Source organism: Dipodomys merriami, unplaced genomic scaffold (assembly GCF_024711535.1).
Source record: "Dipodomys merriami isolate MVZ:Mamm:240054 unplaced genomic scaffold, mDipMer1.0.p SCAF_24, whole genome shotgun sequence".
Taxonomy (NCBI): Eukaryota; Metazoa; Chordata; class Mammalia; order Rodentia; family Heteromyidae; genus Dipodomys; species Dipodomys merriami.
Genome location: NW_027203826.1, coordinates 22,247,321 through 22,262,315, shown reverse-complemented (window position 1 = coordinate 22,262,315; position 14,995 = coordinate 22,247,321). Strand labels below are relative to the sequence as shown.

General features: G+C 42.9%; 1 protein-coding gene across 3 annotated transcripts in view; it reads right to left on the bottom strand.

Annotated features, from left to right (window-relative positions):
- Astn1 (astrotactin 1) overlaps nt 1-14,995 on the bottom strand; it is a 299,448-nt gene that overhangs the window by 147,247 nt on the left and 137,206 nt on the right. For 2 of the 3 annotated variants that reach the window (XM_070034406.1, XM_070034408.1), the window contains exons 4-7: nt 13,948-14,094; nt 12,655-12,762; nt 8,395-8,544; nt 7,212-7,403 (exon numbers count right to left, since the gene is read on the bottom strand). In XM_070034406.1, the coding sequence (XP_069890507.1) occupies nt 7,212-7,403; nt 8,395-8,544; nt 12,655-12,762; nt 13,948-14,094 (597 nt within the window). The remainder of the gene's footprint in view (nt 1-7,211; nt 7,404-8,394; nt 8,545-12,654; nt 12,763-13,947; nt 14,095-14,995) is intronic. The other variant, XM_070034407.1, reaches the window with a different exon arrangement.

Sequence of the window (14,995 nt, the reverse complement as noted above, 5' to 3'; positions counted from 1 at the left end):
TGAGTAACTGCTTAGTTTGTGAAAAACTCACTATTAGAGTTCAGTACATTGTTTCATGTATAGCAAATTCTGTTTCCTAGACCATAGGCTATCGTGAAACCCACTGACTCACAACAAGTCCAAACTTCTTCTCCTCAGTGGTGCTGAGCTGAATCTAGAAAAGGTCAGGGAACTATTAGGTGAAACATAGCCAAACATGGCTTGAAATTAGGTGGCCAATAGCTAACTTGCCAATAAAGGCTGCTTTCCTGGTAAAAGAAAAGACAAAGAAGATAAAGCTGAAGGCAAGTTTCAAGGGAGAGCAGAAGAAAGACTGTACTAGGAACCTGGTTTCATGCCTTTTCAGTTCTAAAGAATGTGTGGACTGGATACTATAAACTATATTGGGTAGGGACCACATGGAAGAGAAATTAATTAAGAGCTTTGCCTAAGCTTAAAAATGACATCCCCAGGGATGGGAAGGTAGCTCAGTGGTAGAGTGCTTGCCTTGCATGCACGAGGCTCTGGGTTGGATTCCTCAGTACCACATAAGGAGAAAAAGTCAGAATTGAAGGAGAAAAAGCTGGAATTGGTGCTGTGGTTCAAGTGGTAGAGCACTAGCCTTAAGTTAAAGAGCTCAGAGACAGCGCCCAGACTGAGTTCAGGCCCCATGACTGACCAAAAAAAAAGAAAAAGACACCCCCAAAATTCAGATATCGAAGGTTATTAATAGTTCAATCCCTTGCACTTCAAAATAAATAAATAAATAAATAAATACTTAACAACAGCAATGAAAAATTCGGAAGTAATCTCAAGAGGCTGTCAAACATACCACTCTGACTCTTAGAATGGTCTCAGCTAGACACCTTGCCTAGAATTAAACATTGACAAAAAAAGAGGAGGAGTCCTCTTCTGCATTTGATATCTAGTTACCACAAAACATGTAAAAATAAATGCAGTCACAACTCAGAGTTCAAGCAGAGCCCTGTTTTCCTAATGATGGCAATATCTACTGTTTGTATAGAGCATTTACCTTCTGCAATTGCCTTCATGGTCATTATCTCCTCATGAGGCTTCCATCACTTACTACCATGTGGGCACACACTGCTGACAGCAAACAAAGCTTTTCTCCATATAATGGCATATGCAGCCCAAAGTCAGAGACACAGACATTTCCAAAGCATCAGGTGAGACTATGAGGATATCCAAAATTTGCCTCCCCAACAAATCCTCATTTCCAGAACCCATCAAACTTTGTTCTTCTGAATTCCTCCTGAGAAACCAGTTTGGCCATCTCTACCCAAAGGAGTTCAGCTCTGAGAAAGAAAGTTGCTATGACAACCAACTGCTAAATCTTGATTTTAAGAGGGGTTTTGTGTGAGCACAGGCTCCAACGGGTAGCTGTGAATTTTAAAGACCCCCACAAGGGTGTTGGATGCCCTCCTAAGCTAGAAGTGTTACAGTCTCTGCATCTGCTGTGACAGATGGTGGGGAACACAGGAGGCGCGGACTCGGTGGCGGTGTTCATAGGCATCTAAAGGAGGGACGTGTCATGGCCACAGAGAAGTGCCTAGTCAGGAGAGAATGTGTCTTGCACAACGCCCTCTGTCAACTGCACAGCCAGGGAGGAGAAGCTTGCTGAGAGATGGTGTGGCAGTCTGTAGACCAGTACACCTGCTTTGTGCTCAGTATATGGCAAACATCTTAAACCATTTCCTATGGTCATTTCCCATTCTGCAGCTAAAGAACTGAAGCACAAAGTCCCATCCAAAGATTAAAGAAAAGCATCCTGGCTAGGGTCCCCAGGCATGGTGGGCTCATCATGAATCCAACACAAAGATCAAGGTCAAAAGCTTGAGCCATCTCTCTGCTTCGGGTTAGTCGCTGGCTTTTGTTCAATAGAATTGGGTGTGCTTTGCCTAAAAGGGGAACTTTGTAAAGTATTTGGACTTAAGTAGTATCTAATTACCTAATATCCATTTCCTACGGAGACATCAGATAAGAGAATCAGGGCCAAATAGCTCCATACACCTCTGGAAGGTAAAGTTGTGGGACACATATCTGAAGTACATCCTCAAAGTGAGTCTGGAATGAATGAGCCATGCAGGTTCAAAGACAAAATGGGAACTGAATTTATCCTGCCAAATTGGGCTCAACAAAACCCAGAGAAAGGGAGGTGGGGGGGGGGGTGGGCAGGGCTGGTGGCTCAATAGAAACCATCAGTGGAGGGCTGCGTTGTCTGGGAGCCTGATCCAGTGCCCCTTAGCAGGTTTACACATTTCTACATGGTTACATCTGGCCTGGAGAAAGACCGTCCTAGGAAAGAAGGGATTTCAGTGAACATCCTACAGACTAAAACCTGATTTAGCTTAGAAACCTGTGCTCCTTGCAGATACATGAAAGCTACATATCTTGAAAAGGGTCTTGAATACATATCTTGAATGAGGGTCTGTGGCCAGAACTGACAGGGCTAAGAAACTAAGCAGGTGTGCAAAGATCGCTTCTCCAGCTGCCCAGATGGCTGAACAAAAGTTGGGAATAGAGTGGAGAATAAAAAGTCACTGAAACAAGGTAGTCTGTGTTTCTATCACAACATGTACAAAATAGTCACAACAAAAATCCTTAAACAAGACAGGTCATCTTGCATCAGGATCCAATGGAGCACTGAGCCATGAAGCCTTAGGTACTTTGCACTTTGCCCACCCTGATCAAAGACATAACTGAGGCGGCCAAGTTTGGTGGATCCAAGAAGAAAGGTCAGTGTATAGGTAGCAAAGGGATTCATCGAGGACTGGGACTCTCTGTGGCTACTCAAAAAACTAATAATTCTATGTCTTCCAGCCTAATTCTTCCAGAAAGATAAGCTAAGGTGACAAAATGACCAGAGGTAAGAACCCCAAGTTTGGGCACCCTGAGCTTGGAATCCAGCTGGGTTATTAACTAGACAATTAACTGTTATCTTTGGCTACTTAGTCAACATTTCTATAAAATAGTGACAAAAATATAATCTCATTTATAGCTTTAGTATGTATGGAGCATCAATTGTGAAAGTAAAGCAGAGTAACTGACACCTGATGAACTCTGGATAAACACTCTTTTTTTTCTTTATTGTATTTGTTGTTACTGTTTTCTACCGGATCCCCTTGCGATGGCAGGATTGTAGGAAGATGGACTACAGTCCATTTTTTGAAGTTCAGCAGGTTGAACCTATCCCTGATGCATCCTGAGTTGCCAAATAACAAAGTACTGGGATTACAAACTGTTGGTTGATACTGGCTGAAATATGGTCAGGAGTGCTCAGCAGAGACTGGAAATGACAGGCAAATGTTGGGGTACATGTCTATATTTTTTTTGTCAGTCATGGGGCTTGAATTCTGGGCCTGGGCGCTGTCCCTCATCTCTTCAGCTCAAGACTAGCACTCTACCACTTGAGCCACAGCGCCACTTCCAGTTTTCTGGTGGTTAATTGGAAATAAGAGTCTTACAGACTTTCCTGCTTGGGCTGGGTTTGCACAGTAATCCTCAGATCTCAGCCTCCTGAGTAGCTAGGATTACAGCTGTGAGCCACCGGCACCTGGCTTATATCTATCTTTTATCAGCTCTAAGCACACGCAACAGAATGTTGGTGGACCTGGGATGATTAAAAGAACTCTTACTAGTGGCCACTATATTCGAGGCCCTTGGCTATGAGTGCCCAGCATCTTCCATCGCTCCCAGCTACCAGGTTGCTAAGATGTAAATGGAAGAGGAAGCTGGACTGTAAAACAGATCAGGAAGTTTCCTCCAGCTCTATGTCTCCCACAGGTCTTCACACATTTTGCAATGTTTGTATACTGGAGGGATCCAAAGAAAAAGAACAACAAAGCTTCCTTTTCCCCTCCTGGTCTTCCACTTCAAGGGACTCCTGTGATTACATTGGGACCATCCAGATAACCCAGGGAAATCTTGCTATTGTAAAGCCACTATGTGGATTTTTGTGTGTGTGAGTCAGTAAATGGTACTTGTTAGGGTTTGGGCACTGTCCTGTAACTTTTTCACTAAAGGCTGTTGCTCTACCACTTGAGCCACAGCTCTTCTTCCAGATTTTCATGGTTAACTGGAGATAAGAATCTCACAGATTTTCCTGCCTGGCCTGGCACTGAATTATAATCCTCAGATCTCAGCCTCCTGAGTACCTAGGATTACAGGTGTGAGCCCCCAGCACCCAAATAATATGCAATTATTTTTTCCTTTCTTTTTATCATGAAACTTACATGCACAGAATCTGGGATGTGGGCTTCTTTAAGCGTCCATGTTTTTGGTCTCCCACCATTGGTATTGGGCAGTACTGGATGATGGGTAAACACCTGTGTAGCATTGGACACTTTTAGGAAAGATACCCAAAAGAATTCTAGGTCTTAGAGGCTGCTTTTTGCAATGACTGAGCATCTGTATTTGTGTCCTTGTGTGTTTATGTACATGTGTGTGTGCATGCGTGTGCATGTGTGAAAATGTACACAAGTGCACTTCTACAGCCCCGTACATCCATATGGGCAGACCCTCCATCATGGCTGGGAAAGCACATGTCCCAACACTCTGACATTTCCAAGTAAGCTAGCTGGAAGATTGCAAAAATAACGTCGATTTGACTTGAAGCCAATTCCCACACTCGGCTCTTTGGAGAAAGGCTCTAGGATGGAGTGTGGGAGGTGATAAAGTTTCTTACTGATGAGCGTGTGGGATGACCACAGCATCCCATGTGCAGAGAGAAGCGGGGGGGGGGGGATTCCAATTCCAGCATTCATGAAAATAACAGTCTTTGCAGCATCATTTCTCAGCTGCTACCTCAAATGAAGATGTTGCACCTTAGTACTGTTGTGGCGTTTGGGTTCTTATTTTTAGTTTCCCTCCATGGCTTTCCATTTGGAACTTCATTAGTTGCCACGGATACTGGGAAGCTATTTGCAGGGGAGAAGCTTCCCAAAGTCCTTTTCAGGGAGGATTAGAAAGGAGACATCTGGAAGGGACTGAAGGGTTGATAGGAAGCAACTTCCTGGCACACGGAACAGGAATGCTCAGTAACAGTTGTTGCCTACATAGGTTTTTTGAGTGACAGCTATGTTGGATCTGACATGTCAAGGGAAATCAAGCAACCCTTTATAATCTCACTTCTGCTCTGATTTCATGATAGATTAAACACAGACTCTAGCTTTTGGTAGCCATGGGACTTCGGGGAAATCCGGTGACTTCTCCAGGAATTTTGTCGATGCAAATGAAGGAGGTGGTCCTCCTCTGAGGACACAGAACACCGGGCCTATCTTTACACAAGTAATTGTGGGTGCTTGTGGTTCTTCGAGATCCAAGTGGAGGTATCCAAGGTCTTTGGAGATCATGTTTCTCTCAGAAGTGAGTTTAACATCTAAGATTGCCCCAAATCCTTCTAATCCAAGCCAGCTGGAGAATGAGAGTACCAGAGGCTGGCTCAGTGGCCTGGGGAGGACCACCGGCGAGATTAGCTCTTTTTAATTTCTTCTGTGCGCACTAGCTCTTGGGCATGGTGCACGGTCCATCTGTTTGGTTTGGTGTTTGCCTGACAGCGTGGGAGGAGCAGCAAGTAAGCACAGTCTTAGACATCAGATGTTTCAAATGCTGTACTTTCTCCTCCATATGGGGGCCTAGAATCCCTGTGATGGGCCCACATTAAAGAAACTTTAAAACCTAAGAACATGGACTTTCTATGTCACAGTTACCTGGTGGTCTTCCAAAGACATTGAGGAGTGAGTTACAATAGTATAAAGCAGTAGATATCTTAGACTCAATCTCGAATCTGATCCTTGTACCTCAGTGCCTGAAGTGTGTGTGTGTGTGTGTGTGTGTGTGTGTGTGTGTGTGTGTGTGTGTGTGTGTGTGTGTGTGTGTGTCACAAGGGGCTGCACATGATGGACAGACAGCTTGAAGAGCTGCTTCCTAATTCTAGCAACATTTTGTTGGGAGGTCTTAGATATCACCCTCCCTCTTTCCTTTGCTCTAAGACAACAGACTCCTTTTCTGAGGATTCATTGTACTTAATCTACTGGAAACAGGTCTTTGCAAATGTTGACTGTAGATGAACTCCTCTTACAGTAAAAGTGAGAAAGGGAATAAAGATCTGTGCTCTTGCTGGGTATGGTGGCACATTAATATAATCCCAGCAACTCAGGAGGTGGACATAATAGGATCATTGTCCTAACTGTCCTGAGGGAAAGCATAAGATGCTATCTTATCTTATCTTAAAAACGAAAGATCTGGGCTGGAGGAGGTTGGGAGTTTAAGTATTTGCCTAGTAAGTAAGAGGCCTTGAATTCAATCCCTATTACTGAGGAACTTAAAACAAAAAACAAAATCTAAGCTCTTGTACAGGTTGGAGCTCTGGGCGCAATGGGACTACTCTAATTCATGCATTCCTCAATGTAGACCCTTGCTCAGAGCTAGCCTAGCACTTTTTGATAGCATATCACACTTAAATCTATCTAGACTCTTCTCCCAGTAATTCCTCCCTAGTAATTAGTTGAAGAAAATAACTGCTCATATGTCCCACATTTATGTGCAAAGATGTTAATTTTAATAATATTTATAAAAATGAAAAATTTAGAGCATTCTAAATGCCAAATAATGGAGAGCTATTTAAATGAGCTACGATATAGATATACAATGAAATATCAAATGGCTATTAAATTATATTGCAAAGGATTCTTTAGTGATTCTAGAAAATTGAAAATGATGGATTGGTAAGTGAAACAAGTAGGAAAACTACCAGACTTAGAGTGCTTCTTAGAAGCTGCTAAATACCATGCAGAGAAAAGACATTGGTTGGGAAGTCATAAAAGTTTTAAAAATGATCTATCCAGGAGATAAAAATATAGATAGCTATCGTTTGCTTTTATACACTTTTCTAAATATTTTAAATTTTCTGTGATAAACATGCATTAATTTTATCATTGGAATATGCCTCACCCCAGTAGTTAGAGATCCAGTGATAGAATGAAATGAGCTAGGGAGGTCATTCTTAACTTTCTAATCTTTCTGGAGTAGGGCCACAGTTCAGTTTTTCTTGCCCAGCCTTCTACCAGATTTTCATGCTCAGTAGCTCAACCACAGGCTAGCAGATCCCATAGTCTAGGCTCAAGATGGCAATGAATACAATGAAGTTGGGATAAAGATGGTCTGAATTACAAGAGAGTGATTGTAAGAGGCATGATCTCTCTGACAGTTACCCGCTGCCCGGTGCTCCCGCCTACCAGTTTCGGGGTCACATTGGTGTTCACAGGGGTCTAGAAGTCGTCGGGCACAGAGGTCCATGGCCCAGGGCCCACTAGAGTTCTGCTGAGAGAAGAGAACTACTTGGGCAGGGTTTAGCCAGTCGCTAGCATCCAACTGGCTCCCTTCCAGCAAGATGAACCGGCTCCCTGTAGGGCGACAGAGAGGAGGCATGTTATACCTGTGTGTGTGTGCATACAATACACACGCACAAGTCACTGCAGACAGAGTCCCAGTCCAAACTCATTACTCCCACCAGTCCTAGCCTGTCATTATCAGCAGAGACCAGCTCAAGGGATCAGCAGATGGAAGTCTGGCTGTCACATACACTGCTGTGATCAGGGACAGTCTTTCAGCTATACCATCCCCCTCTGTCTTGCCCTGTCCCATCTTGCCAGAGTGTTCCTAGGGGATACAAGGACAGAGCAGCTCTGTGATGGCCATGGCATGGCTCCATCAGACCCAGCCACAGGCGATGGCACTCATCCAAGAAACAGGGACCTGCTGCCTGTCTTCACTTGCCATGAAATAGCAGGCCCTCTAGCACTGCAAACAGTCCCCACCTGTTTCCAGCCGTCCAGCCACGGAGAGAGCAGACATTAACAAGTCAATTAGGTGCTGCAGGCTTAAATGATTCAGGGACTCTCAGAACCTATATAACTCCCTCATTTTATTGGGGTCCCCCTGGATAGAAGTAAATGATTGCATCTGAGTTCTAGGCTTGTAGCAGGTTGCTGTGATTAGGAATTTCTCACCTGGGCAAAACAAACCAAAGCATGGCTAATCCTTAAACACCTCTACTATCCTACTTGGTTTTTCTTTCCTCAAAGGTTGAGGATATATTGATGTTTATCTACCTGTAGCCATTGTGCCCTGTCAGTTATTTTATAGACAAGCAAAACCAGAGTAGATATAGAGAAAAGGAGATGATCTGGTTAGTTTCTTTTTAAACCTGACTTTCTTATTTCATCTATAGGAAATCCAATATTGTCCTAAATCTTACTTATTTGGGTTTATTCACACCTCCCCATATACACATACTAATAGGAACCAGTGACCCTTAGCATCTCAATCCTTGGCCCACCCTGAAAACCTTTCTCTTTGGAGGAAGAAGTCACATTTGTGGAAGGAAGTGCTCACCATCAGCGATCAGGTGCTCAGGGACATGCAGGGTGATTTTGACAACGAGTGGGCAGCTGACATGAGAGGAACACACAAGGCCAATCACACAGCTGGTGATGCTGATCAGGGTCAAGGTAGTCTTGTTCACAGGACTTCGGGGAGAACCCACTGAAGGTGAGACAAAAGCAAAACATGGTGGTAAAAACGTTGGCAAAGGAATTACAACTTGAGGTTTTGCTGGCAAATCAAACACACTGCAGGAAGAAAATGCACCAGACTGAACAACCTCAGTGACCTGCAAGAATGCTTAAACTTCACGCTGCAGTTCCACCATTGTCCACAGAGGGCACCAATGTAAAGAGCAGCCCTTCCAAAGTACCAAGTCCCCAAGAGGAGCTTCCTGGTTTGGAAGGGTTGGTGTTTGTTCTCTGGAGAGTTCTACTGAGAAGAAGGAAATCAGTTCAGGGTGAGTGAATGATGTCACCCCAAAATGCTCCCCACAGTCTTGGAGGGGAAAAGATTTCAGCTGGGATAGAAGACACTCCCAGGGAGATGAGAACAAAATTAGGGAAAGAGAGGCTTTGTCTTGGAGGTTGATTTTTATTGTTATTTGGAGGGTTTTTAGTAGAAAGCATAGAATGGCAGTGAACAGGAGGATCTTTTATATACACATAAGGGTGTAATGAACCTAGGCAGCAAATTCTGTACATCTTTTGGAGTCCTCTCCTGTACTGGGTTAAGACTTATTTTTCAAAGTAATATTAGTCACCATTATGGCAGGCAACATGCCAAGTGTTGTCCATGTATTATTTTCCTTTAGCTATTCCCTTCCTTGGAAGACGCTTGTGAATCTGTATAGCAATTAAGCTATTCTTTTCAGTTGTGGGAAAGACATCTCAATGAGATAAAGCTCTTTGTGACAGTTAACCTTGAGGAAGAGGTGATTATGTGTCAGGTACCCATAGTCAGGGCTTTACATGGCTCACATCATTCGATGATGACCAGAATACGAGATAGCAGCTCCCATAGAGGGCCTGAGAAGCTGTGGAGCAGGTCTAAGCATGAAGTTCATCTAAACACTGGTCTGGTGGTGAGATTCCAGGACCAACAAATCATTCAGTCTTTGGAGCCAAGGGAGTCTTCAAAACTGCTTTGCTCAGAATCACAGGGATGAGATTTTTGGTTCATGGCCACACACACTCTTCATGGAACAGGTTCCTCGGAGTGCGTATGTTAGCTAGCAGTAACTGGGAGAAGAGACTTGAGGGTAGTATGTAGCTTCTAGTTCCCCTGTCCCTTGCCAGTTGGAGATAGTCTATTCATGTTGAAACTATTTCCCCCCACTTACAAATCTCCAGCCTAGTCAGGCCTCTGCAGAAGATTTACCTCCAGAATTTCCCTTGGGGACTAAAATGCAACATATTTCAAACTAGCCTTGCCTCCTTCTCCTGAACCCTGCTCCCCTGCCTATTCCCATGACCCAGGGAAAGAGTCTGCCATCTACTTGGTTCCTCAACTCATCAGACTTTATCATGTGTAACTCTCCCCCCTTTTCCCCAAGCCTCTCCCTGTGACCACAAATGCCATTGTATCTTCTTTACCTTTGCTATCCACACTTTCTCCCACTTCCATCCTCTCTGTCTCTGCCCTCCCCTGTGTTCTCCTACCAGGTGTATGGGAGTAGCCATCTGTCTGTCTATCTCATCCTCACCAGCTCGCAACTAACCATACTGACTGCCCTCAGAGGATGCCTTCAGGAAGCGGAGCTGACTATGTGACCCACAGTTGAACTGGCAGGCCCAACCCTTTGCACTCAAGGCCTAGTACCCTCTGCCCTCTGCTTGGCCTTCCAGCCTTATTTCCTATGCAACCCACAAACTTGTACTGGAACTTCATTCTGTGAAACTATTTGCTGCTTTCTGAGTAGGCCTTTGCCATCTATGTCTCGGTGACTTTGCACGTATTATTTCCTCCTCCACAGAAGGCCATTTTGTCACCTTGTCATCTCAGTATACACCTACTCTTCAAGTCTCAGCTCAAACACTATCTCCCTATAAACACTTCTCGGAAACCTTTAAGATCAGATTCTCACTTGTCCCTTGTTCTTCTAGCCCTCGGTGCACCCTGCTGTTAAAGCTCTTAACACACCATGCCCTAGCTGTTTACAAGCACTTGCCATTGCTCTCCTGTGACTGCAAGAACTTGCTACTGATATTCTTGTCTCTCCTCTAACTGTACCCTCAACTCATAATCTGGCTCTACTTAGCTTCAGTCTTTCAAAAACAGTGGCGTCCGGTTAGCTCTCAGAAACAATACTAATTGGATAACATAGCATGTGGATAATTGTTTGGCACTAGACTCTTCTATGGTCCCATCCTTAGTATTTGCATGTGCTTATGTTTATAAGCTGGTTAGACCTACTGCCTTGAATTAATTCTATGTCCTTAATAAGAAAAAAAGAGAACTTTGTTTCTTCAAGGCTTCTTATGTGTTCTTTTCCTGGGCTACTTCTCTTTCAAGAAATTCTATACATTGTATAGAATGTAGTTCTGATTATTTTCTTCTGTGTTGCCTCCTCTTGCAGCCAGGTGGAATTAAGTGTTCTCTCTTTGGAGTGCTTATTTTGCTTTATTTATATTAGCAAGTAAAGCCTTATCATTGTGCCACGTTTTCATGTTTCTCTCACCCATCATAAAGCCTGACCCATAGCGGGAAGGTTATAAAATGTTTTTGCTGGACTGATTGATGTATCCAATCCAATTAAACAAATACTTACATGCATCTATTAGAGGCAAAACCCTTTAGTAGGCACTTTGAAAAAAAATAATTAGGCATGCTCCACCCCTAAGCTGCTTATAGTTTACTTAATAGCAGTCCACAGTTGATGTACTGGGAGAGCTTGGGATTTAAAATAAACTGTTTTGTACTGCAAAGAAACTCACTATACATTTATCAGGGTTTTTCTTATATCAGATTTTGTTAAATCAAGACACACCCTGCCTACAATGGGTGGGCCTCTGTTGAATACTGGTTCTATGGAAATATGTATTGAAGATCAAGAAGAAGAGACATCTTCATTCATATGCTCACTTCAGGGAAACTGAGGCCTCAGAAGTTAGGCTGCCCAGAGCTCCACTGATCTCTTCAGGAAAATAATGAGGAGAACTTCAAGGCTGAAGCCCATAGGAGTGGGAATTTAGATCTAAATGCCTCCTTCCAATTTCAGGCAAGTCCTCTATGTGAGGAGAATGTATGTGGAGGTAAGCTACAGCTGAAACGTGTCTTTAGGGGACATCAGCTAAGTATTGGCTGGGGAAAATCCTACCGTGTGGAGCAGTAGGGGATATCAATCAAATATCCTCATTGCAGCTCAAGGGGACTCTGTCTACGGCTTTTTTAAGATGATGCTCTAGAGAAACCTGAGGCTATACTGTGGAAAGATATAGCAGCAGTAATAGGAATTTCATACTGCTTTGGCAGAGGCCAAAACAAACCGGCATGTTTTCATAAAATGTAATCCTGACAATAGGCCCACGCAGAAGTTATTATTACCTCATTTAAAATGGATAGGAACTGAGGTTCAGGGAAGTCCTTGCCCTTATCCAATACCACACAGTAAGTAAGTAGTGAAGCTCATTGGTATTTACGTACAGAACTACCTCAGAAATGACAGTGGCTCTAGCAGAGCCATGGAGAGTTTCGGCTAAGCTACAGGAGTCCCATTGGAAGGTCCTAAACATCAGCATAGAGTGGCACAGACAGACTATGGCTGAATGAAAGGGCAGCTCTACCTGGGTAGATGAGAACAAATTGGGGTGTAGGGAAATAAAGGTCAAAGGAAATTACACAGGTTTTCAAGTCACAGATCATTCACTCCACAACCACTCTGCCCCCATCCCTGCCTAGTTCAATGCCAAAGCCAGTGTGATGAAGTAAGCAAGGGCTACAAGTATCAATCACTTGACACACCTGACACACTTTCCCAACTTTATTTCCTTGGTTTAAATAGCAAGATATGATTCCTGTGGCTTCCAGAAGGAATTGAGAGTCTTCTGACCAAGAAATAGCCTTTCAAACAACTTGGAAACTTGTTTGAGAGTGCCATTATCTGGGAGAGATGATTCTCGGAAATTTTCCACTCTAGAATCTTCTTTCTTCCTTAAGCAGAAACACTGGTTGAAGAGCATGGCTCCGTCCCACAAAGCCCTCTGCAGCCCCACCTGCACGCCCCTCCCCTGCCCACAGTGCTCTACCCCCTGCATTTTCCATCCTTCTTACCTCGACTGCGCCTCCGACTTCGGGAGGGGTCTGTGTAAAAGGTGAGCTGAGGGTCATTTTCGGCCTCGGTGCCTGAGTCCCCTTCAGGATTCAAAAATGCAGACCCAGCTGAAATGAAAAGAAGCTCAGTAAAGACAATGCTTCCAGTTGTGTCTTCATGACACCAGATTGCTGGGTGAGTTCAACAGAAACATCAGTAAAAGTGAAAGTGGGCTGACTGACAATCTAACAAAGCTAGCAGGGTGTCTAGGCCTTCCTGACATCCAGATTTGTTGGGGAAGTAGACCTTCACTAAAGCCCTGCTCAGCCTATGTTTCCTCAATTAGAAACATTTCTGGCACTCTTCTGCCAGAAAGGCCCTCCAGGAGTGGAAGAGAGAAAAGGAAAAAAAAAGTAGATTTCTCCTTCTAGTTGATAGGAAGTTGGAAATAAATGCTGGAAACATAGGATATTATATTCTTGCATTTTTCTGGAACCAGTTCATTCATAAACATACATGTATATGTGTATGTAAATATGGTAAGTACATTGTATATGTATACTTACACATGCATACACTGTGCACACATATACATATGTGTATATGTATACACTTATATATGTGTCTGTATATATTATATATGTATATAAAATGCAAAAAGTGTGAATAAAGGAAATATATAAAAAGGTATTCAGGGAAATCTCCAATGTCCTCTTAGTCAGAGTAGAATTCTGTTACTATTAATGTATATAGGCCCCATTTTTTTTTCTGATACAGAAGCAGGTAAAGGATTAATTCCCCCTTTAAAAAGTCTTTTGAAATGCTATTTATGTTGCAGCTTCTCTTTTATCACCTCATCTTTTTCCATTCAATTGACGGGTAGACTACTGTCCTTATTAGCAAATAGAGATCCAGGCTATCATTTTAAATGATTGTATAGGAAGCCAATGGACAGTAGACAGCTGTCCCAGGTAGTTAGGTAATTCCCAGGTGATGGATATTTAAGCCATCCCCAATTTTCAGCTCATTTAAACAACATTGCAATGAACTGCTGTTTACACACATCTTTTCATATTTGTCCAATTATTTCTTAAGCATACATTCTTGTTGGCAGAAGTATTTGATCAAAAGGTTTGCACATTTAAGGGCTTGTTTTTTTCATATATAAGTAGCATTTAACTGGCCTCCAGAAAGAAGACTGTGCAGGGGCTTACCCCTGTAGCTGCATATATGAACATGGTAGAAGGTATTGATGGTCCTGTTTTCCCTACAGTCAGCAATCTATCAGAAGCTCGAACATCAGAAATGGATACCTCTTGCTTTGTTGTTGATCCGCTTTCTCTGGCTACTGGAGGTGTGGGACAGCAGGGTAGCCTGCTGGTGGTTCGAGTCCACGGGGCTGGTGGCAATGATGTTATCTTTATACTTGTTCATCAGCGAGAGTTTGGCATTGTCACTTCCTGTACCAGGAAAATGGGAGGTGAAAATTTTTAAAAGGCCAAAGAAAGTGGGAGTGAGAAAAATCTGTGTGAATCAAGTAGATGAGGAGTCACAGAGCTGAAACAAGGAACCCAGAAAGCCAGAGACTGGCAGAAACTTGGATTTCTAGGGGCTACAAAGTTATGCACAAAGTAATACAATTAGATTACAATTGAAAATCCAATTCAATAATTTTATATTGATAAAATCACCAGTTGCCACCCTTTGGCTAGACACAAACTTCAGCTTCTATTCTATTTGGGTCAGTAGAGTCTTAAAAGAATCTGCAGTTGTATGCATTCAGGCAGAACATGACCTCTCTTTTCCATCACAATCTACACCACTCCCTATTGTCTGATCGCTCTTGCATATATTTGTGTAATCTTTCTGTCCCCTTAAAGGCATTTGATTATGTAACCTGTGATTGCTACATATCTATTTGTTATCCCTAGCACAGTACCATGTGCTTGGGGAAATATGAGAGTTGTTAAAGGCATATTCTCTCTCTCATTTTCAAGGAGTTCTCAGTCTTTAAATCTTATTAAGAAGTGGTTCTAGATTCTGTCTAGATATGTCAAGGATCTGTTCTAGACAACATACAGAATTTCCATTTCACTTTATGTGATTTTACTCTTTTGAGTCTCCCACAAAAGTCTATGTATCTTAACTGGCATACAGTATCTAAGCCATCTCCTGTAAAGATAACTGGGAAGTACCTTGGAAAATCACTCTCAAGGTTTACCTTTTGGGATTGGCTTATTCATAGCAGTTTGAAAGAGAGCTGAGGTGAATTTATTAAAGTGCAGTCCTTCCCTTTCTGATAATCTTGTCCTGCTGGATTAGGTTCAAGTCTGTTTTAACCAGTGTCTCCATAGATAAATG